Source organism: Mus musculus, chromosome 4 (assembly GCF_000001635.26).
Source record: "Mus musculus strain C57BL/6J chromosome 4, GRCm38.p6 C57BL/6J".
NCBI classification, from domain to species: Eukaryota; Metazoa; Chordata; class Mammalia; order Rodentia; family Muridae; genus Mus; species Mus musculus.
Genome location: NC_000070.6, coordinates 109,062,444 through 109,086,741, shown reverse-complemented (window position 1 = coordinate 109,086,741; position 24,298 = coordinate 109,062,444). Strand labels below are relative to the sequence as shown.

General features: G+C 43.4%; 1 protein-coding gene and 1 long non-coding RNA gene across 21 annotated transcripts in view; one reads left to right on the top strand and one right to left on the bottom strand.

Moving 5' to 3' along the window:
- Positions 1–24,298, top strand: part of Osbpl9 (oxysterol binding protein-like 9) — a 141,128-nt gene that overhangs the window by 115,531 nt on the left and 1,299 nt on the right. For 18 of the 20 annotated variants that reach the window (NM_133885.4, NM_001368727.1, NM_001346502.2 and 15 more), the window contains 13 exons: positions 311–415; positions 3,494–3,653; positions 13,593–13,705; positions 13,810–13,928; positions 14,714–14,799; positions 18,208–18,379; positions 19,743–19,827; positions 20,504–20,614; positions 20,814–20,877; positions 20,978–21,118; positions 22,101–22,179; positions 23,285–23,376; positions 24,142–24,277. In NM_133885.4, the coding sequence (NP_598646.4) occupies positions 311–415; positions 3,494–3,653; positions 13,593–13,705; positions 13,810–13,928; positions 14,714–14,799; positions 18,208–18,379; positions 19,743–19,827; positions 20,504–20,614; positions 20,814–20,877; positions 20,978–21,118; positions 22,101–22,179; positions 23,285–23,376; positions 24,142–24,277 (1,463 nt within the window). The remainder of the gene's footprint in view (positions 1–310; positions 416–3,493; positions 3,654–13,592; positions 13,706–13,809; positions 13,929–14,713; positions 14,800–18,207; positions 18,380–19,742; positions 19,828–20,503; positions 20,615–20,813; positions 20,878–20,977; positions 21,119–22,100; positions 22,180–23,284; positions 23,377–24,141; positions 24,278–24,298) is intronic. The other 2 variants (XM_030253064.1, XM_030253065.1) reach the window with 1 other exon arrangement.
- Positions 5,518–7,912, bottom strand: Gm32581. The gene is made up of 2 exons (XR_868005.3): positions 7,464–7,912; positions 5,518–6,042 (listed from the first exon to the last, which is right to left on the bottom strand). It is a non-coding gene; the product is annotated as a predicted gene, 32581 (long non-coding RNA).

The window sequence follows — 24,298 nt, the reverse complement described above, 5'->3', positions numbered from 1 at the left end:
CTTATATGAATTTCTACTCCTTCAGAAAATAAGCTTGTTATTACTTAGCATTGATGGGGGGAGGGGGGGCTCTGTCTGATCTTCTGTGGTTTGAGTTTCAGAAGCACTGTTGTGCTGGGTGTTGGCTGTCCTGGCTGGCTCTGCTGATGCTCAGAGTGTCAGGGACTGAGAGGCTGGAGGCATAAAGAGAAACATTAATTTGAATTACTGTAGAAAAATTCATATGTCAGAGTTTTATATTCTAAATAGTTGAGGCTATTGAGTATGTGTTGGGCTGTTCTTCTAACTTATTTCACATATTCAAATCTAGAACCCGCTCAGTTGTGTAAGTCAGAGCAGCGTCCATCTTCCTTACCTGTTGGACCTGTGTTAGCTACCTTGGGACATCATCAGACTCCAACACCAAATAGTACAGGTACAGATCCGGGTAACCTTCACTTCTTATAACTTTCCATTAACGTGTGAGATTTATGTTTGGCTCCCAGTAGGGAAAAGGATGAGGGACTGTAATAGCTGCTGACATTAGCAATAACTTAGTTTTTCATTGCAGTCCACCTTAAAGTGGGTAGTTTTGTAATTGAGCCAAGAATATTAGTAATTATAATTTAATTTTTAATATAGGGCTTTGTTTGTGTACCCTCTGCTTGGGCTTCTGATTGAATCTTTTTTTAAAAAAATAAATTGCTCACTTGAGACTTGCACACTGTCTCATGGACAAGGAGTGTGACAGTGTAGGAGTGCAGTGACTGGAAGTAGGAAGGCCTGGCAACACTCTCGTTCATGTGCTGTGTGTCCACCTGCACTGTCACTCTGTCCTGACCACAGTGGAGTCATCTGCTTCTTGACTGGCTTTCAGCAGAGAGGCAAGCACTGCCCTTCTTACGTGGTCACCTCGGGGTATTAAGGGTTTGCCACTGACATAGGTGATCCCAGGGCTTTCTTAGTAGGGCAGTGAGTCACTGCTCACCTTTGACCCATGTACTTTTTAGGAAACATTTATCAGTCTCACTTTTATCAATTTTGTAGTATTAAATATGTCATTTTAATTTACATTTATTTATAGTCATCTTTACCCTTTCTATGATATACAGGGCTACACCAATGTTAGGTACTAAATTTATTTCTTGTTTTAAAGTTAATTAACTTTGCATCTTGTTAACTGTAGAACCAGACACAAGAAAATGAACTTAGAACTTTTGACTCTGTTAAATGAGGACGTTTAAAGAGTATATATAGGTCCTGGTGAGCAAGTGGGACCCTGACATTTCTTGTCACTACACAGACACTTCCTTAGTGGAACTTTTCTGTGTAACAGTGAAAAATTATCATGTGTATCTTAGCCCATATTAAATTTTGGGGCAGTGAGTAATGTTATACTTGGGTTTTTTTCATATTTAACAGCACAAATGCCTTCTAAACTTTGAAGAAAAAAATAGGAGTCAACAGTAGTTCTTTTACTTGGGAAATGCTAATAAACAGTTTTAGTAATGAGATTAAAGGTTTTTTGGCTTTTGTGTTTCATGAACTCTGTCTTACCTTGCTTAAAAGTTAGAACCTGTAGGCATGTGATGTGGCTCTCAGCTGCCATGCTTGCATGGGGAAGCTGGTGCAGGGATTGCTGCAAGTTTGAGGTTAGCTGGATCCATATACTGAGTTATAGGCCAGCCAGGGCTACAGAAGGAAAAAAATTAACCTATGAACTTTGTTTATTCATTTGTTTCATATGATGTGATTATGATCAGATTGTAAAGTGGCCAGAATTTCTCCACTTGGAAATACATAAAACTGGTTAATAAATGAAAGTGTGAGGAACATTTCTGTATGGCAGCCAGTTTTCATATAAATTATTTTCAGAGGGTGAGGATTATCTTCTGATAATTATTCTGAAGAAGGTACTAAAAAGTATCTTAACATTTATAGTTGGATTTAAGGAGATTAAAAATTATGTTAGTTTATGCTTTCTGTCTTGTTTTCATTCTAACTTCCCTATCTTCTCCATCTTTTTTCCTTCTCTAGCATAGAAAACATCTTTCCTTTAACAATAAGTCATGTTGAAATCTTAATACTTGGGCTTGCAGTTTACATTCACATCCGTTTTCTCGTGTTTTCCATTATATGGTCACAGACATACGTTGCCTGTTAATTGTGATTCATGGTCTTTTTTTTCCTGTTCCAACAAGAGTATTGTGGTCCCATTTGCTGTTGAGGAACAGAGAATTTAGTTATTTGGCAAGGCACGTTAACCTTTGGAACTTCTATAATAAGCTTTACTTGAGCTAACGAGCCATTTTGTCTAAAAGGGTCTTTGTGAACCTGGTGCAAAGAATAGCTGGTTGGTTTATTTTCATTAACTGAACTGAGATACAAGAACAGGCTAAACGTGTAGAGGTAGATCTTCATTTGCTTCTGTTACTGCTGTCTTTGTTTTCTGTTGCTGTTTTTGACAGGGTGTCTCTTCATAGTTGTGGGTAGCCCATAACTGGCTGTGTAGACGGGCCTTGACTTCACAGAGACATCCTGCCTCTGCCTCTCAAGTGCTAGGAGCAGAGGCCACACCGTCTTGCCTGGGTTCTTTGGCTTCTGATTGGCAGTAATAGCAGTAACCGAACTTGAGCATCCACCAGGCATCTGTGTTAGATTAGTTACAAGTAACGTGCCGGCCATCAGACAGTAGGCGAGTGTCCCTGTTTGTTCTTACTCATTACTGGCCAGTGTAGCAAGCATGCAGAGACCAGATGATAGTCTTTCCTCTGGCTCTCTATTGATTCTGCCTGCTTTAGTTAGAGTCTGCTGTTAGAAGATGCTCTTGGGGTCTTCCTTTTCTGCACGTTTCCCTTAGTAGCTCTGCTTTATCTCTGCTCTGAGCCATGTGTACCTGAATTAGGTTAGGAAGAAGGGCGTGGATGCTGTGTGCCCAGGACTTTGTGGACAGGTTTTCCATCTTCTGTGGTGAGTGGCTTGAAGTCTGACTATGCGTGGTGTCAGGCAGTATCTAGTGGTCATGCAGCCTTGCATTTCCATTGCTGTTGGTATCTTAGTGTATGGTATAAAGAGCCATGGCTCCCATTGGTACTGCTATCTCTTGTGGGATGCCAAACACCAGCGTGTGTGCAATCAGAAGGACTCCTTACTACTACAGAACACAAGTTAATCTTAAGTCACAGTGTGGAGATACAGAATTTTTCCCATTTGTTTAAAAGGTTATATCCAGGCTGTGGGTGTTACTGCTCAGTGGGAGGATGTTTTTTTAGTATGTGTGAATCCCTGGAATCAGTGTTCAGTACTATAAAATGAATAAAGAAAAAAGGCTGTGTCCCCAGTCTGTATCACAGTTGCCCTTGTTGTTTTCATTGTCTGATTTAACCGTTGGTCAAAAAATAAGGTGAGAATTACATCAGTTGACCAAACTTGGTCTTGACTTTAGAGAGGTCTGTTGTGGGCCCATCTCCTTAACTACCACCGTTTTCCCTAATTGAAAACCTTTGACTCGTAGGCAGTGGGAACTCACCACCTAGCAGCAGTCTGACTCCTCCCAGCCATGTCAACTTGTCTCCAAATACAGTCCCAGAGTTCTCTTACTCTAGCAGTGAAGATGAGTTCTATGATGCTGATGAATTCCATCAAAGTGGCTCGTCCCCAAAGCGCTTAATAGAGTAAGTATGTGAATAATGTACGTATTCAAATTTTAAAGGATGTGGTCTTCAGACCGCTGTTAGTGAGACACTTGCCTCATGAAGGCTTATTCAGCAGTTAGTTCTGTCACAGTTTTGACTTGTACTCCTGACTTAATAGTACAAACTTAATAAATAGCATCAGGTTTGGTAATGTGCCGGCAATGTTAGATTAGCTCTGTATGTTTCTGTAGTGGCCCTGCCATCAGAAAAGAGTCACATCTCATATGTTTGTATAGGAATATATCTAACAACTAAAAACTGGAATTTTATTGGGTGGAGGAATGGCATGGTGTCTTAGTCGTTTTGGGTGATTGTAGACTGGAAGCTTATAAATAAAAGGATTTTATTTCTCATAGTGCAGTCCAAAATCTGGTTGCTGGCAGATTTGTTTTGTGCTAGGAGGCTTGCTTTCTGTTGCACAGGTAACACCATCTGGTAATGTTCTCTTGTGGTGGAAGGCACAGCAGAGCTCTGGAGCTTCTAATCTGTGTCCCAGAGTTATTATCTCCTGACCTCTTAGTACTGCCCCACTGGCAACTCAAGGTTCAGCGTTAGAATTTAGAAGCAAGGTTGGAAAGGGATCTCGGGAGTTAAAAGCACTGGCTGCTCTTCCAGAGGATCTAGGTTTGATTCCCAGCACCCACATGGCAGCTTACATCTGCCTGTAACTTCACTTCCAGGGAATTCAGTGCTGCCTTCTGCTCAGTAGGGTAATGCATACATGTAGGACACACAAGCTTACACAGCCATATATAACTACATAAATGTTCACACCGTGGCATGCATTATGGTTATATATAGGAAACCATGGGGCACATTCAGGTGCTGGGCTAGGGAAGGCTTCCCAGAGGAGAGAGTGAATGTGATTCTGAGGTGAAGTATAGAGAGCAGACCTGGGATGAGAAGAGGAAGAGTGGACAGACTGAACCCCGTTAGAAAGGTGTGGCTGACGGCGGATTGGCAAACGGACAAATGGACAAGCAGTCCTGGGGACAGTCGGCAGCACTGTTTCTTACCCGTTAGCCTTAGCGAAAGCTGGGAGGGTGGGAGCCTGCGCTCCTCACCGTTGCCCACAGTGTCTCCAGCTTATGTGATGGAATTTGCAGCATTGATGGATAGGCTCTGCAAGAGATCATTACGTGGACAAACTGGCCCACATCTTCAGCTACTGCATTAGCAATGCTTTACAGCATTGAAAAGCAGCAGTCACTGGGATTTGAATTTCACTGGATGGTGACTTGCTTTGTTTTGGAGGGGCTATTTAAAATATGGGGAATCTGAAACAGAACCACCTGAGTGACATCATTACCCTGGTGGAATGCAGTCTAGAGATACAGAAGAAAGATGAGTTCAGCCACTGTAGTGCAGACCAGAGCCTACAGCTTAAAGTAGGCAGGAAGCTCTAAAGAAAGAGCAGCATAGGGCTGGAGAGATGGCTCAGCGGGTAAGAGCACTGACTGCTCTACCGAAGGTCCTGAGTTCAAATCCCAGCAACCATGTGGTGGCTCACAACCACCCGTAATGAGATCTGACACCCTCTTCTGGTGTGTCTGAAAACAGCTATAGTGCACTTATGTAGTATAATAAATAAATATTTGGGCTGGAACAAGTAGGGACTGAGCGAGCGGAGCTGATTGGAGTGAGCGATCAGAGGTCCTAAAAAATCAATTCCCAACAACCCCATAAAGGCTCATAACCATCTGTACAGCTGCAATGTACACACATACATAAAAATAAATAAATCTTTAAAAAAAAAAAAAGAAAGAGCAGCATAAACATTTGAAAACATGATGACAGACTGGCACTATGCATGGACAGAAGTATAAATTTCTCCAACACATAATGATCATCCAGAGACTAAGACTTTACATAAGAGAAAAACAGGCAAAGGACATGAATAAAAGATACATAGATAAATACACATATTTAACATGCAAAATTAGTAGTCGGCTTCTTTATCCATTGAGGAGTGGCCATGTTCATCCTGGTGAAGACATGAAGCAGATTGCATGGAGAGGGAGGTAGTCTTTATCACGATTACAGTGCTGTCCTTAGCTTGACAGTTCCACTGTGGACACTGATCCTGTAGCTGATCTACACCTGTAAAGAAGTGTATAACTAGCTGGTTGCAGTGTGGTTTGTCTGACCGTAGGAAGCTCCTGAAGAGTGACAGTGATGTGACTGTGAACAGCAGTGATCATGCCTACTCAGTGGGGTTCTCTCCAACCCTTTCATAGTAGCCTCGAGTGTGGCAGTGCACACCTGTAATCTCAGCACCAAGGAAGCAGACGCAGACCAGTCTCTGAATTCCAGGCCAGACTGCTCTGTATAGCAAATTCCAGGCTAGCCAGGGCTATGTAATAAAACCCTGTCTCAAACAAACAAACAAAAGTAGCATGTTAATAAATGGTAAAACCTCCCCAGTATTATAGGCCTATATACCCCAAAGTATACCCAAAGTAAGGCCGAACTTAGTTTACTCACTACCTTTTGTGGAAAGAGGGAAAAACACGGTTTTCTTGTTTATACTTAAACACTAGAAAAAAAAATAAACTACTTAGTACTTAGTGGGGGGTGCTGGCTTTAAAACAGTTACATAAGCGGAAGCAAGCCCTTTCTCACTGTTCACACAGCAGTCCTCGTTTTGTTTGGAGTTCGTTGTTGCTGTCTGGTACTGGAAATTTAGCCCTTGGCCCTATGGGTGGGAAGCATTTGCTTAACTCCTTAGTTGCGTATAAGAACCACCCACCACTAGAGATCAGAGTTTTCCCAGGGTCAGGGTCAGGCTGGAGAAGTCTGCCCCAGATGTTCCTTTTCATTCTAAGAAGCAGTCAAGAGAAGCCCTGCTTTGTACATGGCATTGCCGGCTGTCATCTTTCTCTTGGGTTTCTTGTTTTGTCTTTTTATGTGTGTGTGTGTGAAGGCATAATTGATAGAGTTGCATGAACATTTGTGTACTGCGAATCATCAACAGGCTCAGGAAAGAGCATAGCTATTGAAAGTTCTGGTGTGTCCCTTTGTCCTTTCTCCCAATACTTGTCCTCTCCTCTTCTTCTGTCACTAGGTAGTTTTCTTCTTTAAGAGCGTAGCAGGACTGAGGTGAGGCTCAGTGGTTAAGTGCTTGCCTGGCATGCATTAAAGCCAGCACTGGGGTGGGGCAGGAAGCAGTAACAACCAAAAGGACAAGAAGAATGTTGTGTTCTGGGCCACACAGCGAACATTGTTGCTTCCTTTTGCACAGCACTGCACTTTGAAGTTCCTCAGGCTAGCTGTGTACTCGTGTGTCACTAGCTCATTTCCTTGTATTGCTGGGCATCTATTGTAGGCCTATTACTGTACTACTTTGTTCATCTATTGATAGGCTGTCAATTTTACTTTTAGTTAGGTTTCAGTTGTTACAAACAAAGTCTTTTGTGCCCCTATCCCCACCCAAAGGCATGGAGGGTAGAATGCTTGATTTATTTGTAAGCAGTGTAACTGATGTGCAAGACATAATGTTTTATTTATTACACTTTTAGGAATTTTGGACATCTTCCCATGAACGTTGGCAGCTGCTGACCAGGTCTGCATTTTAGGTGCCCCAGAAAGGCTAGACTAAGGTAGAAAGAAGAGACAAAGCCAGGCATGGTGGCACACGCCTTTCATCCCAACACTTGGGAGGCACAGGCAGGTGAATTTCTGAGTTCGAGGCCAGCCTGGTCTACAGAGTGAGTTCCAGAACAGCCAGGGCTACACAGAGAAACCTTGTCTCAGAAAACCAAAAAAAAAAAAAAAAGAGACATACAAAACCTGGTACTTGGCTAAGCAGCTGGCGTGCCTTTCCCTGTGGACCATGGTCCCTGAGGATGGAGGGAAGTGCTGGGCTGGAGATACTGAGCACGGAGGCTTGGCAGCTCCTGCTGATAGGGTTTTCCTCATTCGACATGTTTGACCGGTTTTACTGCATTAAATGAAAGCTAGGTATGTAACACTGTACAGAAAAGCTTTCCGCCATCACTTAGATGTTAGCTAATGGGGAAAGGCTTCTCGGCCGCTGTGTATAGGCAGTTGCTATGGCTCAGGTGTCTGAATTCTAGAACCTCAGATCCATTGAGTTCTGAGTCAGTTTTGTTGGATGACCTTGGTCAACTTTCTTCTCCTGTGCAATTCTCAGTTTCCTGGTTGGTAAAATGAGGATAATAATAAGTTCAGAGTGGATGAGTCCCTGTGAACATTCACATGAGAACAGTGTAAGTCAGACCTGCGCTCAGAAGGCATTCGCTTCACCTGTGCTTCTCAGAGAGATGCTCGGCTTTGGTTTTGCTGGGCATTGTCCCTGCTCTTGGAAGCTGGGCAATTGATGGAGCTTGGGTTTTGCTTTGTGTGGCAAGATAAACCTTGGACGGATTATATGTGAACTGCAAGCTGTATGTCAGCCAAGCCTAAGCATTGAAAGTTCTTTCTTTCAGTAAGAAATGGATGTAGTGCCAGGCAGTGTGGCACATGTCTTTAATCTCAGCACTCAAGAGGCAGAGGCAGGCAGATCTCTGTGAGTTCAAGGCCAGCCTGGTCCACAAAGTTCTAGGACAGCTAGGGCTACATAGAGAAATCCTGTCTTGGAAAACCAAAAAGAAAAAGGTTTAAAAAAAGGAGGAGGAGGAGTGAGAGAGAAAGATGGAGGGGGGCTGTAGGTAGGACTTTATTTTTGTTCTTTTAAGTGTGCACATGAAATAAGAACTGGCACTCATCTGCTGTAGTGATTCATAGGAAACCCATTGTTGGCTCCTGAAGTTCATGTTAGTGAAGAAAATCAGCTTTTAAGTCAAGGAAAAGTAACTTATATGTGGGATAAATTCCACCTGGGTGGGAGTCAGGAGTAAGGGGCGGGATGCGCAGAGGAGTTGGTTTTACATGGTGGGCTCTCCTCCTCCTCTTTTCTTTGTCTCTTCTAATCCCTCCCCTCCTTTAAATATTTTCATATGTTTACTGTTTTTACATTTTCCCTTTCTCTCTCTCTCTCTCTCTCTCTTTTTTTTAATTTTTCTAGACAGGGTTTCCCTGTGTTCCCTTGGCTGACCTGGAACTCACTCTGTAGACCAGGCTGGCCTCGAACTCAGAAATTCGCCTGCCTCTGCCTCCCGAGTGCTGGGATTAAAGGCGTGAGCCACCACGCCTGGCGTACATTTTTCCTTTCTCAAATTCATAACCTTTTTCTTTAATAGTTTTACATGTATTATATATAGTTATGTATATGTGTGTGTATATATGAGTAAATGTATAATTACAACCTGCTGAGTTCATTTACTATTGCTCGTTTGTGTGTGTGTTTAAGGTTGGCCATGGTCTTGACTAAGCATCAGGGGCTCTCCCTGGAGAAGACTTGATTCCCTTCTCTCCGTAATTGTTAATTCCTTGTATCTCTTCATCTAGTAGCCATGCTGTTGATATATTACAGTTTTGCAGCACACATCCTGCTTCTCTGATTCTTAAAACCTTTCTACCCCAACCCCAATGGGGGCACCCCAGAGTCGTTAGCTTTTTGTAATGCTGTCTGTCTACTACAAAATGAAGCTTTTTAATGTGAGGTGTGAGCTACACTTAGCTTTCTCTATAAGGATATGTGTTTAGAATGCAGTTAGAGAATATGGTAGTTTGGAAAAGTAGCAGTAGGTTCTCCTCGGTTCCATGGCCTCACTGGCTACAGGTAGTTGGCTAGGTTTACAGTATCAGACATGAATTCAATATTGAATGGGTGTTAAATCCACACAGCTCTTGGTTGCCACTAGGCTTGATCTGTGAGCCATCTCTTTAGATCTATATTTGATGTTTTCATATTATCTCACAGTCCCTACATGTTCTTATGTTCTAATTTTTCATATTTTGTTCGCATGTCTGATTCCTCTAGTTTATCTTCAGTCCCTGACAGTCTATCTTCCCCTTCTCCATTCTACTTGTAAGGTTTCCCCTGAGTTTTCTCCTTGGGTTATTGGGGTTTCCCACTCCATCTTTATTTTTCCTTGGGTTCTCTTCAGTATGTCCAGTCTTTATCATTTCCTTCTCCCAATGTTTGTTTCTCCTTGGGCATTACTTTGTTGCCATTCTCCTGAAGGTCATTGAGCTATTTGTATCTTTAAGCTCCTTGGATTCTTTGTTGAAGTTCATGGTTAATCATTTCAAATCTGTGCCTTAGGGTTCACTTTAGGTAATTGCCATTGTAGAGCATTTCTTCTGTAGGACTGGTAGACCGGGGGATAGATACCATATTGGCCTTTTGTATTGTTTGTTTTGTGATGAGACCTGGACATGTGAACTTTTCTTGGCTTTGTGTCTGGTGTGAGATTCTAGGCTGCCCCCGTTGAGTGGAAGTTTGGTTCGGTTTGGTTGTTGTCCATGCTTGGGTAATTTCATGCTATGAATGGGGAAGTAGTTGGTCAGTTTTCAGATACTCAATTGATTTTGTTTGGAGGAACAGAGATGGTTCCAATTCAGTGTTAGTAAGAATTTGTGTGGATGGGACAAATGACTAGGCCTGCTTGGGCTGTAGTGCTCTCCAGAGAGACGTCTGGGGGTGTGAGGAGAGTGGGGGTGTGACACTAGCTAAACTAGCACTGAGTACAGGCATGAGGGCTGGGGACAGCACAAATGGACAAAGTTATAGTGCTTAGTGTTGCATGTTGTGCCATAAACTATTAGAAATCATTACATTTTCCAAAAGAATTATACATTTTTTAAAAAATCTAACATAGTTCTTCATCTTTGCCTAGGGATGGAGAAATAGATCACTCAACAAAATCAAACAAAAAACGATGTGCCTTAATTAGTGCTTGCATAACATTACAGGGTTAGCAAATAACCATTTAGAAAAAAACTCCAAAGTAAAAACTTGATTTTCTTGTTTAAAGGTTCAGCTATTTTATATTTAAACAGAATTTAAAGAGTCTCTTAAACACTAGCTGTTTTCTTGTAAATTTCTTACTGCATTTTGTGTTTGGGGGCCGGGGCTGTACCATAGTTGCCTATGGGGGTCGGAGAACAACTTCAGGAGTCATTTTTCTCTTTTCACTGTGCACGTTCTAGGATTGAGCTCACGTCATCAGGCTTGGTGAATGTCTGTACTCACTGAGTCACACCGCCAGCCCAGTATTAGCGATCACTCTAAATGTAACAGGATTCTAAATGTCTTCTACCAATTGATAGATTTACCTGTCTTTCCACTAAAATCCTCTAAATAAAACCTTAGTCACACATGATGAGCTCTTTGCAATGTCACCCAAGGTTTCAGGTCTAATTTAAGGTGACTCTGACATGTTCATGATTAACTCCATCATAGGCATGTGAACAACTTAGGCCCCCTCCCACTCCTCCCTCTTTTTGGTCCCCCCCCCTTGTTTCCTGCCCCCTAATACACAGTGCATGAACCTACCATTTGAAATGACCCAAATGTAAACCCTGAGTCCAGTCTGACATCCTGGGCTGCTCCTTCCCTGCGTCTTATGCTCTCCTTGGATATCCTCAGCCTGGGTCTGAAACTCATGAAGAAGATAGATACTTTGGGCCAACCTGGGTTCTTTGCTTTTTTGTTTTTATGTACTTACTTTGTTTGTTCGTGATGTGGCCTTAAATACTCTCAAACTGGGTATGTAGGCTAGCACTGCACATTGTCTCCTAGCCTGGCCCTGTTTGAGTAGGGTATTCATGGTCCTGTTGCCTGTCATCTGGGCTTTGAGTTGTGACAACTGTCACTGGCTACTGCCTGAGGTCAAATTTTTGTCCTTATGTGTTTCTCTGTGTATCTCAGATGGAAGAGTGTTCCAGAGCCTATGTCTTTTGTTATTGTTACCCAGCTCCTCGGGAACACATAGACCATATAACTGGCCAATGTGGTTCCCTGTCTGTACATCAGAATAGAGTGCATGTTGGAAAGAACTTGTGCTAGAGGTGCCTGATTCAAATCACGCCTCCGCTCTGCCTTTAGGGTCCATCAGACCTTCATTGCTGTTTTGTGCATCTCTGTGTTCTCAGAATGTTCATGCTTCTCTGGGCAGGTTATTGTAAATGCTCCATAAGTTATACTAATTTCCTTATGAGCTTGGATGTACAAGCAAAGTTCATGACCTCATTCTTTGCTCTGTGGAATGGCTGGAAATTGGTCCCATGCTTCTGTTTGTTTCCACCTTGAAACTAAGCGTCTAGCGTGTCATAACTAGTCTGCAACCATTGGTAAAAAGGAAAGGCACCACAGACCTTTGGAATTCTATCAGAATAAATCTCATGTTTTATAGCAGGTGGGGTTTAAAGATTAATTTGGTGTAAATCTGGTATAAAGTTGACTTAGCTTAAAAGATTGGCTATATTTTGATGATATGCCAAAGAACCAAATATTGTGACAAGAATTCTCATACACTTCTTTCATGTAAAAATAATTTCATTTCTTACCTGGGTCTTTCATTCATTCCATTGCTTCTTAAAATTAGTGACATATGCTTTATAGCCCCTTATGATACATATTAATGCTAAATTAGCCAAGAAGCAGTACGTAACTAATTACCTAAGGATTTTTTGCAAAATAATTGAAACAAGGTCACCTAGGCAACTATTTTTAATTTAGGATACATGCATACTCTAATCTTAATTTTTAATATATTAATTTCAGCAGAGCCCAGGAGATTTTTAGGTGGTGAAAGTCGTCTGCACATGCCATTGTTCACGTGTCTCACGTACTTCGGTGTTTAACAGTGGGGTGAAGCCTGAACTGAGTGCTCTGGGTGATCTATAGAAGCAGAGGTTGGATCTGTCTGCTGCTCTGGTGCTGGGCATTGGTGGGAGGCTGTGTGCTGCAGGGCAGGGGTGTGAGCACCGTGCACTGCGGAGCATTTCTGCTGGGAAATAGTTAAGGTTCTTACAGATTGAAAAATGACAACAGTAAACTATTTAACTAGAGTCTATAATGTATATCGTTCACAATGATATGTAAAAAGACAGTGTTCTGTAGCATTCTAAGTGTCTGTATTATGAGAATTTTGGTTGATGTTTTTATACTTTACATAATTGCTTGCCCTGACAATTTTTTTTTTGAGACAAAGTCTTATTATATAGCCCTAGCTGGCCTGGAATTCTCAATGTACACTCAACTGACCTAAACTCACAGAGAATGGCTTGCCTCTGCCTCCCAAGTGTAGGGATTAAAGGTCTGTGCCAGCATGCCCAGTTGGTTATTTAATTTATATATGAAATTTTAGGTAGATACTGATAATTTTTAGAGAAGGCTCTTTTTAGACCTTCTTAAACCTGCTAATAAAGTCATCTTCTTACCATAACCTGCTGAGACAGTTTTATGCCAGTAAATTGCCATAAATATATTTGTAAAAAATATGCTTTAAAATGTTATTTCAAATTTATGTTGAGAAAAAGTATTAATCCTCTGTGGACTTTGCTCAAGGATCTTAGAAAATAAAGACAGGAACCCAAGACTTACAATGGATTATGTTGTTGTTTTGATTTTTGCAGAGTCACACTCTTGTAGTTCAGGCTGGCCTCAAACTCAAAACAATTCTCCTGCCTCAGCATCACAAAAGATGAAGGTCATAGGTGTGACCCATAGCTCCAAGCTTGAACGGTTTCTCTTTTTGAGGAAATTGCCAGTCACTAGATCACCTCCATGTGCACAGAGAAGTGAGGAAGTGAACTCAAGTTTCAGATTTGGATGCAGAGATCTCCCTGCCTCCATCACTGCCTTCAGCTAGGCTCGTCCTGTGCACAGAGCGCAGGCTCAGTGTGGAATGTGCAGGTAGCTGCTCGTAGGAGCCTGGCTGTTTCTGCCATCTCTCTGTGTACTGATTTCAATTAACTGTGCATCAACATCTGCCTTCCACGTTGCTCTCTTTCACTAAAAAAAACTGACCTCTTTCACTATTTATTCTTTTTTTTATTATTATTCAGTTCTTCTGGATCTGCCTCAGTCTTGACACACAGCAGCTCCGGAAATAGCTTAAAACGCCCAGATACCACAGAGTCTCTGAATTCCTCCATGTCCAATGGCACAAGCGATGCTGGTGAGGAGCCTCTGAGAACTTGGTTTTCTTAGAAATTTTGGCAGTCCTGGCAGGGCACCTCCACTCAACCCAAAGCCAGCCTAAGCTGAGCCGTTCTGTTGCAGATCTTTTTGACTCACATGACGACAGAGATGATGATGGGGAGGCTGGGTCAGTGGAGGAGCACAAGAGCGTTATCATGCACCTCTTATCACAAGTCAGGCTGGGGATGGACCTCACAAAGGTAAGAGCCAGTGTGCATTCCCTCCGCTCATGCGTGGACTGAGTGGGTGGTTGAGCGCTCTTAGATGAGCGGCATGGTCCTGTGTGTGTTTTGCTTATCTCGTGTGTAGTGTGCATGGAGATGAGTGAACTGAGCGTTTCTGTGGATGATCAAAAGACAGTGCTCAGAGATGACCGCGGGTGGGCTGTATGGATTAAGAACGGAGCTGATTGGCAGTCAGTGAGAAATCCTTGCCAGCCTCACCATATTTAAATTCATGCTCTCCAGCATGACCATACCTCTTTAAAATTAAAACTGGAGTCTGATAGAATTCATACTAATTTAGGCCAGTATCTGTCACACTCAGGTTTTGTGTTTCAATCTAGGGGAGGGGATTGGTGTCCCCTGTCCTCTAAGAAGCAACTTGATAAATTGTTTCTTAGCTCTGCCTTCTTCCTAGTCCCTCAAACAGAGCACCAATGTCTTGTGTGATGTTTGTCATATTTCATCTAAGCTATAAGTGCTGGTGTCACAGGAACAGCAGAGGTTTGCGCAGAGGAACGTGGAAGCATTCAGAGCCCCTCTAAGTTCCACATCTGCTGGGCAGGCCTTCTGATCTGGGACATCTTGGGAAGTGGTTCTGTAAAGCGTAACTGGGGCCTGTGGTGGGTGTGATGGGATGGATGAGGGCTTTCGGCGTAACTGGGGCCTGTGGTGGGTGTGATGGGATGGATGAGGGCTTTCGGCAGCGCAGAGTCTGGGTCTCATGCAATCTGATTCTCAGGAGGCAAACATCTGTTTTACAGGTAGTTCTTCCAACGTTTATTCTCGAGAGAAGATCTCTGTTAGAAATGTATGCAGACTTTTTCGCACATCCAGACCTGTTCGTGAGGTAACTGACTGAGCATAGTGGGTTGTAATCTTTAAAGACGCTGCTGCTCGTTAGCTTTCTGTGCAGGTAGCACAACTGGACCCTTCTGTGTCCTCTCGGGGTTTGGGTAGTTAAATCTTCTGAGGGTATGCTGCTTATGTGGCCAAGGGGTTAGTAGGCCATCAAGTGAGCCACCTACAGAACTTTAAAGTCTATTAATAGGTAGGCAACTAGAATTTCAAAGGGCAAAGCTATGAACCTACTTGAAATTCACGTAATCTTGCTCAGCAAACCTTTCTAAAGCACGTGTCATTTGGCAGGTACTTGTTACAACCTGAAGAGAGGAGGAGTTTGAAAGTCCAGTTATAGACCGAATTGTGAGCTGTAATGTAATAATGTAAAGCCTGTAGTCCGAGCTGCTCCCACGGGGAAAGAAATCAGCAGAGAGAGGCTGATAAGGGTTCGTTGCTCTTGACTGGCAGCAGGCAGACTGTCTTAGTTCTCTGACTACATCCTTTGTGTGGGAGAATCAAAGCTTCCGGAGGCCAGCTGCACACACTGAGGTTTCGTAGTAGATGGACATACTAGCTAACAACAGAAGGGGCGGGGTGGGGGAGGAGAGCCAGAGGGACATGTAAGAGAACCATGTAACCAGCTCTTTTTTTTTTTTTTTTTTTTTTTTGATAAAGTAGGGTTTTTTTATTTCATTGTAACCAGTTCTTAAAGTGCAGAAATGTTGAACATCTATGGCAGTGATAAATCTGATATATAATTGATAGGTGAGTCCATTGGCAATGCTGTCAGGGGTATCAAGTGCATCATGACAGTAGCTTTCATTTATGGAACTTTAAAGTCTGTTTTCCTCAGAAGAACCACTTTAGAGTTTAAGAGTACAACTAAAACATGAATAAATCAGATAAAATGGAATACTAGAAATACATGATTAACTCCAGAAAGGAAGAACGAGTAAATAATGAGTCAAGGACAAAGGGGACAGGTCGAAGACAATCCCAGTTAACTGGTAGGTGTGCCGGTAGGACAAACACATCCTCTGTCAGAGGAGACAGCAGTTGTTGAAGTAGATTTAAAAAAAAAAAGCAAAATGTATCATTATGCCATTTGGATAGTGCTTGCTTAAAACTAAAAGGCCATGATTGAAGATGTTGCTTGGTGGTAGCGTGTGTACCCTACAAGTGTGAGACCCTTGCTTTTTTTATCTCTAATATTGCAAACAATAACAACTAAAATGACACTACAGCACTTGAGGGCTGAGGAGATGGCTTAGTGCGTAAAGAGTGCTTCCTGCGCAACCTCAAGCACCCACACAAAGCAGGGCATGCTCACATGTGCCTTGTGCTGTGGGAACAGAGAAGGGAGTTGTCCAGGCTTGCTGGCTGCCAGCCTGTATCCAGGTCTACTTACAGACGTTATCTCAAGGATGAGGCAGAGAGTAATAGAGGACATCTAACATCCTCCTCTGGCCTGTAAGACTTCTCTTAGGCTCACATATCTGCACACCTGTCTGTATGCACCACACACATTTATCTTACACACACACACACAAACCTCAAAAAGGGGGGAAATACCATATGTCTTAGTCTCTGTTCTGTTGCAATGAAGGGACACCATGACCAAGGCAAGTCTTTTAAATCATTTAATTGGGTGCTTGCTTACAGTTTCCAAGGGTTAGCCCATTATTATTATCATGGTAGGGAGTGTAGTGGCAGCAGACGGTTGTTACACTGGAGAAGCAGCTAAGAGCTTTACATCCTAATCTGCAGGCAGACAGAGACTGGGCCTAATGCTGGCTTTCGAAGGCTCCACGCCCACCTCCTCCAACAAGGACGCACTCCTAATTCTTCTGAGCAGTTACGACTGGGGACTGAGCTTTCGAGCATACGAGCCTGTTAGGGCATCCTTAGTCAAGCCAGCACACCATGGGAAGCACTGAGCACAGCAAAGTTGTTGTAGCTGTTTTAGTATCAGAGGAACAAAGAAGATAAATGTGCTGTAGCCCAGCATTTGGGAGGTAGAGGCAAGGTCATTGCTGTAAGTTAGTAACCAACAAGCAGGCAAAGTAAGCACCAAGCCAGCCTGGGCTAAAGAATGAGACCCTATCTCAAAACAAAGAAGATACATAACCAGAGACAATTTGTAATGATAAAAGAATAAAAGAGCCGGGTATGGTGGCGCAGGCCTTTAATCCCAGCACTCGGGAGGCAGAGACAAGCGGATTTCTGAGTTCGAGGCCAGCCTGGTCTACAAAGTGAGTTCCAGGACAGCCAGGACTACACAGAGAAACCCTGTCTCGAAAAACCAAAAAAAAAAAAAAAAAAAAAAAAGAATAAAAGAATGAAAAAAATATATGTATATATACATACACACATATACGTATATATAGTATGTATGTGTATATATTTTTTTCTTGATAAATTCATTCTTTCATTTTGTATATATGTATATATATGTATGTGTGTACACATACACTCACACACACAGCTTCCAGCTACATACAGCAGGCCTGGAGTATAGCCCAGTAGTAAGGTGATCCCCTAGCCTGTGTGAAGCCCTCACATGACTGCCAGGACCCCATACCAAACAAGAATAACCACAGGGAGAAGAGAGTCAGCCAGTCCCTCCGGAGCTGCTGGAGAGCCACCCCAGGACATCAGTAAGGGCTGGAGAGAGCTCTGAGGTTGAGAATACTGGCTGTTCTTCCAGATCCCAGCCATCTGTAGCTCAGTCACCTTAGTCTAGTTCCAGCGGATCCAACACCCTCTTCTGGCCTCCACTGGCACCAGGCATACGTATGGTACACAGACATAAATGCAAGCAAACCACTAATACATAAAGTAATAAAGTTTACAAAGAAAGCCAGCCTGTAGAATCTCTGAACAAATTAAAATTAATTATTATTATGGTTTTTGGCCATAAAAGAATTAAACTAGCTGGATGTGGTGGCAATAAGCCACCTATAATCCCAGACTCAAAAGACCTAGACAGGAGAATCAAACTCAAAGCCAATATGGCCACAGACTAAAACCTCTCTCAAAAGCAAACAATGATTAGATTATTGGTTGGCAGTGTGGGATGTGGAAAGTCTGTCAGTGAAGCAGCGCACTTGGCTTGCAATCCAAGCAAAGATGTGGCCCCAGAAACTAGCAGCAGTATTTACCTCAGGAGGGCATGTAGCATACAGAGGGAGCTGGGGATGAAGGGAGACGCTGTGTAGCTAAGTGGATATAAACATCTGCTAGAGTCTTCTAACCAAACACTGAGGGGAATGCATTAGTTATGTGTGTTGTGCCTTGGTGTCAAACTGGAATTGGTATCCAACTGGTATCCACTGGTCCATGTGGCTCTAGGTAGATCATTCAGTGTGTGTCCTGCCAAAAAGTGGAACATCACATTTGTCCTTGTCTCTTCCAGCATTAGTGATCAGAAGGATCCCAGGGATCGAATGGTTCAGGTTGTGAAATGGTACCTCTCGGCCTTCCATGCAGGAAGGAGAGGATCGGTGGCCAAAAAGCCGTACAATCCTATTTTGGGTGAGATCTTTCAGTGTCACTGGACGTTGCCGAATGATACTGAAGAGAACGCAGTGAGTGTCCCCCACTCCCTCTGTGTGTGTCTGTCTATCTGTATGTGTGTCTTTATCTCTGTGGATGAGTATGTGCCATAAACGTGTGGTCAGAAGACAGTGCAGGAGGCAGTTCTGTGTTGGTCATGGGAGAGGCCTCGGGTCCTCAGACTTGGCATCAGACAACTTTACCAGCTGCGCCTTCTGGTGTCATGATTTTCAATTATTTCATACTGTGAAATAAAGATTCACTTTATCAGGATCCAATAAAGATGAAAGCCGTGATCTCAGATGTTCACTGTGCAGAGAATATTGTTGATGAGCGTTTTCTGTAAGCAGTGGGAGGGTGAAAGAGAAGCAGCTTGACTTGGGATGGGCATTAAGTCAGATTGTGACAGCCTTGTACACCATAATGATACATTTGCAGCTTATTGGGGTCTTAGTTTTGCTTTGAGAAAAGATCACTGTAATGATTTTTCATTGTAATGATTTTTATAAAAATGAAATTTAGACTCGGAATGCTTAAAGAGTTATTATTCTAGAAAAATCTTCTGTTTCCAGCTACCTTTGCGAGATAGAGTAGATGGGTGAGTAGTGGAGAGAAGGCAGTGAGAAATGTGTCCTTGTGCCCGTGCCTCAGCAGCTCCTTGACTGGCAAAGCAAGGATAAGCCAGGATGAACTGAGACAGTTGGCTATGTGAATGGGGCTTTCAGAGTAAAACTCCAAGATGGCCCCTGCTAGAGAAGTCTGCTGGAGAGGGTTTAGTAGACTTGGATGCTTAGGAGGAGCTTGTATCAGAGGACAGTCACATGTTTGTGTCTGTTTATTGGTGCAGGGAGGATGCATGCAGATGTGGGGGTCAGAAGACAGTGTGGTGGACTCTCCATTTTTACATGAGTGTTAGGGATGGATCAGGTTTCCAGTGGCAAGTGTCTACCTGTGGAACCATCTCCCTGCTCTGGGGCTCTATTTAGAGTTGTTTTGCTGACCCAGACCAACAACAAAGACTGCAGCTTCTAGGCATAAAAATGGAAATATCCCCAGTCCATCGGGCCTGGCCCATAATAATCTTGTGGAAAATGTGACTCCCGTGTCCTTATTTCCAAGAAACACATTAATATGTAGCCCTTACTGAAAACAGAGGTGCAATGTTCAGTGCATACAAGGACAGCTGTGCCAGGCCTGGCTCATGTTAGGTACATGAAGCCTTCAAGAATCATAGTGTAGTCAGGGAAACAACAAGTTCCTAACGGGCAGCTGTTAAGTGCTGTAATGGAAATGTGTGTATGTCCAGGAGAGACAAGAGATGCTGCTGATAAGATTCTGCCTCATCGTCGTGTTTTATCTAAAAAGTTTTTAAATTGATGTTACAATTGCTTCCAGGAGCTCGTTTCAGAAGGGCCGGTTCCCTGGGTTTCTAAGAACAGTGTAACATTTGTGGCTGAGCAAGTTTCCCACCATCCGCCCAGTAAGTTACAGGTTCTCCACAACCTTTCGTCTTAAACGGTCATCCAGGTCCGATGACTTGTCACTTGTGCTGTCCTTCCTGTTACCTGAACTGGAGACTAATCACAGGGACTCAGCATCACTGATCCCATAGAATGAAGGGGGTGGGGAACTAACACTTGTCATCTTACCCATGGCAACTTGGAGAGCAAGTTGTCATTTGTAGTTTTTGCACAGTGTATTCCAGACATGGTTGAGAGAATGCATATCCTCAACATTTTGTTCAATGTACAGTAAGAGTGGAAATACAGAGCCAGGCAGTAGTGGTGCACAACTTTACTCTCAGCACTTGGGAGGCAGAGGCAGGGGGATCTCTGGGAGTTTGAGGCCAGTGTGATCTACATAGGGAGTGCCAGGACAACCAGAGCTATATAATAGAGAAACCTTGTCAAGAAAGAAAAAAAAAAGAGTAGAGATATTGGAGGGGCCCATATTGAGGGGAGGGGCACAGGAGCATCCTTGCAGAACAGGACACGTCTTAAACCTGCGGGAGTTGCCATAGCCTCCTGCCCACTGGCTCTCTCTGCTTGCTTTGGAAGGAAGGTAAAAGCATACACACCTGACATGATTTGAGGCTCTTTTCTGTGAGAAGGATCTTCTATTGAACGTGAGTGACTAAGAAAACGCTTTCTTTTCAGTTTCAGCCTTTTATGCTGAGTGTTTTAACAAGAAGATACAATTCAATGCTCATATCTGGACTAAATCAAAATTCCTTGGGATGTCAATTGGGGTACACAACATAGGTCAGGGTAAGTGTGTGATAGTGTGGATTCTAACATGTACTGGACACTCAAGGAAAAAATGTCCCCTGAAAGTCAGGCTGGGTGTCATAATTACATGTAGACTTAGGGATTTGGAGGGGGACTGGGTGGGGTATAAACTATATCACCTCCATACCCACCAACAGCTAGCGGGCCTCTGCCCTAACAGGCTGCTCTTCCTTCCCAGGCTGTGTCTCGTGTCTGGAGTACGATGAGCACTACATCCTCACGTTCCCCAATGGCTATGGAAGGCAAGTAGATGATTTCCCCATCAGCTGCAGCCGTGGTGTTCTTAAGCCTTGCCTTTCTTTCCTAACTGCCAGTCTCACCTGAAAACCTTTGATCTTGTAGGTCTATCCTGACAGTGCCCTGGGTGGAATTGGGAGGAGAATGCAATATCAACTGCTCCAAAACGGGTTACAGCGCAAACATCGTCTTCCACACTAAGCCTTTCTATGGGGGCAAGAAGCACAGAATTACTGCAGAGATTTTGTAGGTATTTTGTTTTTCTGCCTCAGTATTCCACTTTTCTATAGTACTTAACTCTCTTGAACGTCTGTTGGGAACTAACCATCAACTGCGTGGGTCTCCATCTTAGGAGTCAGTTTCTTCCTAAACACTCTTGACAAAAGGAGACCTGCATGCTGGGCCCAGAACCCTCAAGGGTGGTAGGTGGGATCCGCTGCACCGTGCACTCCAGCCTTCTTGGCAGGTTGAACCATGAGCTCATCTTGAAGAGAGGCTTTGTGACTGCAGTAGAGCATCTTCAGACCTTCACAAAGCCCCTCATTTTCCTATTCCTTTGCTAAGGAAAAACAGTATCTCATATGGATAGGTATCTGGCAGGACAGGGCCTGGAAGGTAGCTGTGTAACCAGAGTTTTCGGATTCAGAAACTGCCTGCAAAAGGAGTCTGTCCCGTTAAGCCCTGTGACGTTTTCTCTGCCCTGAAACTGTCCCAGGGAGTAATGCTTGACTGGTTGGTTAATCAGTTTTCCAAAATGATTTAATCTGAGTCAGCTGCCAAACCAAAAAAAGGGGTGGGGGGGGTGAGCAGTATGGGGCCCTGAAGAGAAAAGTTTGCTGTTCCCTTCCGACAGAGTGGGCCCAGTGCACACCGTTACTCGGCTGCTCTGTACAAGACAGTGATGGACTAGCAGGTGGTCAAAAGGAAGAAGACCTGATTAGGCCTGTTCCCTAAAAACGTTTGGATGGAGCATATCCTTGAGCTTTGACGTAGTTTATAGAAGACAGAAGGATTCTTTTATATGGTACTTGTGTTCAGTACACTGCTAAATACCAGATCCTCTGGAGATCCCTGTCCTGAGTGAGGAATGATCTGAAAGCCAGTGTCTTACTGTGAAATGCGTTTGGCGTTTTGGATCTGCTCAGTTGCTCTCTTTACCAGACCACCCTTGCTTGAGTAGAATAGTTTCCAGCTTGAGACTAATATAAATTGTTTCTTTTCTGTTTAGTTCTCCGAATGACAAGAAATCCTTCTGCTCAATTGAAGGGGAATGGAATGGTATCATGTATGCAAAATACGCAACAGGGGTAAGACCTGTGGTTTGTCTTTTGCCTAAGCAGCTCACCCTTGGTGCTTGTTCCCTTAGTCTGGGACTTTAACCAGGAGCAGCTAGCATCTCTTCAGGGTGAGCTTCCTCCTTCCCCACTCACTCTCCTACAGTACAGCTAACAAAATGGCCTTTACTTTTCTCTGTTCTCAAAACAGTTGAGAATCTATTTGGAGCAGTGCTTAGCAGTCGCCTGGTAAATGTTTGGTCTGTTGTCAAGATTTGTAAGATGAAATGTGTCTTAGTTAGGGTTGCTATTGCTGTGATTAAACACCATACCCAAAGCAACTTAGGGAAGAAAGGGTTTATTTTACTCACACTTCCATGTAACAGTTTGTCATAGAAAGCAGAGAAATTGGAAACTCATACAGGGCAGAACCTGGAGGCAGGAGCTGATGCAGAGGCCATGGAGGGCTGCTACTTAGCGGCTTGCTCAGCCTGCTTTCTTAAAGAAACAGGACCACCTGCCAGGGATGGCTCTATCTACAGTGGGCTTGTGTGCCCCACACCCACTAATCACTAAATAAGAAAATGCTCTACAGCTAGATCTGATGTATTTTTCTCATTTGGGGCTCCCTCCTCAGGTGACACTAGTCTGTGTCAGATGACATAAAAACTAACCAACACAAAATGCTAATTTGTGTTTATACACTCAGGTTAGTGATTAATAAAATTTGACTGGCTTTGCCTTAGGCATAGAAAAATAGGACTGTCCTGCCATGAAGAAACTTGGATTTTATATCTACTCAGTGTTTCTATTAAGCCAGGTATATGGATTAACAGGGAAAGCCATGAATTAGAGTTTAGAGACGATTTACAACTTATCTTCAGAGGCCATTTAACCTGAGTACTTGACAGAGATAGTCTAATCCCAAAAGATTGTATCTCAAGCGTGTAGTGAACACACGGCTGTGCTGAGTCTCTGTTGAACAGAGCTCAGAACTCAAGACTTAGGATGGGGCCCTGAACAGAAAAGTTTGCTATTGCATTCAGAACAGACTGGGATTTGTGTGTTAAGTCTCCTGAGAAGTTGACTCTGCAGTAAAACTGAATAATGAAGAATCATTCTGCCTCTTGTTGTCCAGGAAAACACTGTCTTTGTAGACACCAAGAAATTGCCTATAATCAAGAAAAAGGTGAGGAAGTTGGAAGATCAGAATGAGTATGAGTCCCGCAGGTAAGGAGCCTCACTAGAGCAGCAGCAGCCATATGCTTCTTGCTTGCCTAGATGCAGTGCGTGGGGCTGGAAGACAGCATTAAAAACCAGTGCCGACTGGACTCCAGCGCCTGCGTCCCTTGTCAGTACCCAAACTTAAGAGCTCTGTAACCACAGGCCAATTTACTGATTTCTCAATGCCCTTTCCCTACAGTTGAGAGTGTCTTACGCCTTCTAAGTCCCTACAGTTGACCTCTTGACCCTTTTGAGATCACTTTTTTTTTGGGGGGGGGGGGGTTCGAGACAGGGTTTCTCTGTGTAGCCCTGGCTGTCCTGGAACTCACTCTGTAGACCAGGCTGGCCTCCAACTCAGAAATGCACCTGCCTCTGCCTCCCAAGGGCTGGGATCAAAGGCGTGCACTACCACGCCCGGCAAGAGATCACATTCTTAAACTGAGATTTTTTTTTTTCTGAAATGAGAATTTTCAGATTTCCTCATCAAACCCTTTCAATTTATAGTCAAAGACACTTAAGTCCAAGAAATAAATTGACTCCCTAGAGTTGTGTAGAGAACCAGAGAGAGAGGCAGAGGCAGACATCTAAGTCTTATTAGCTCCTAAGGTGGTAGCTCGTCGGCTGTCCTCTTGCTTCCTTTGTTGGCAATTTGCAGCAGGCTCGTGAGAGGCTTCCATGTTCTTTACTGCTCTGGAACCACCAGCAGCTTAGAGAGGTGGCTGCAGGCTTGCATCCTCCAGCTCACGGGCTCCTTCCATCTCTTTATTCTAGCCTTTGGAAGGATGTCACTTTCAATTTAAAAATCAGAGACATTGATGCAGCAACGGAAGCAAAGCACAGACTTGAAGAAAGACAAAGAGCAGAAGCCCGAGAAAGGAAGGAGAAGGAAATTCAGTGGGAGACGAGGGTAAGTCGTGCTTCGGCTCGT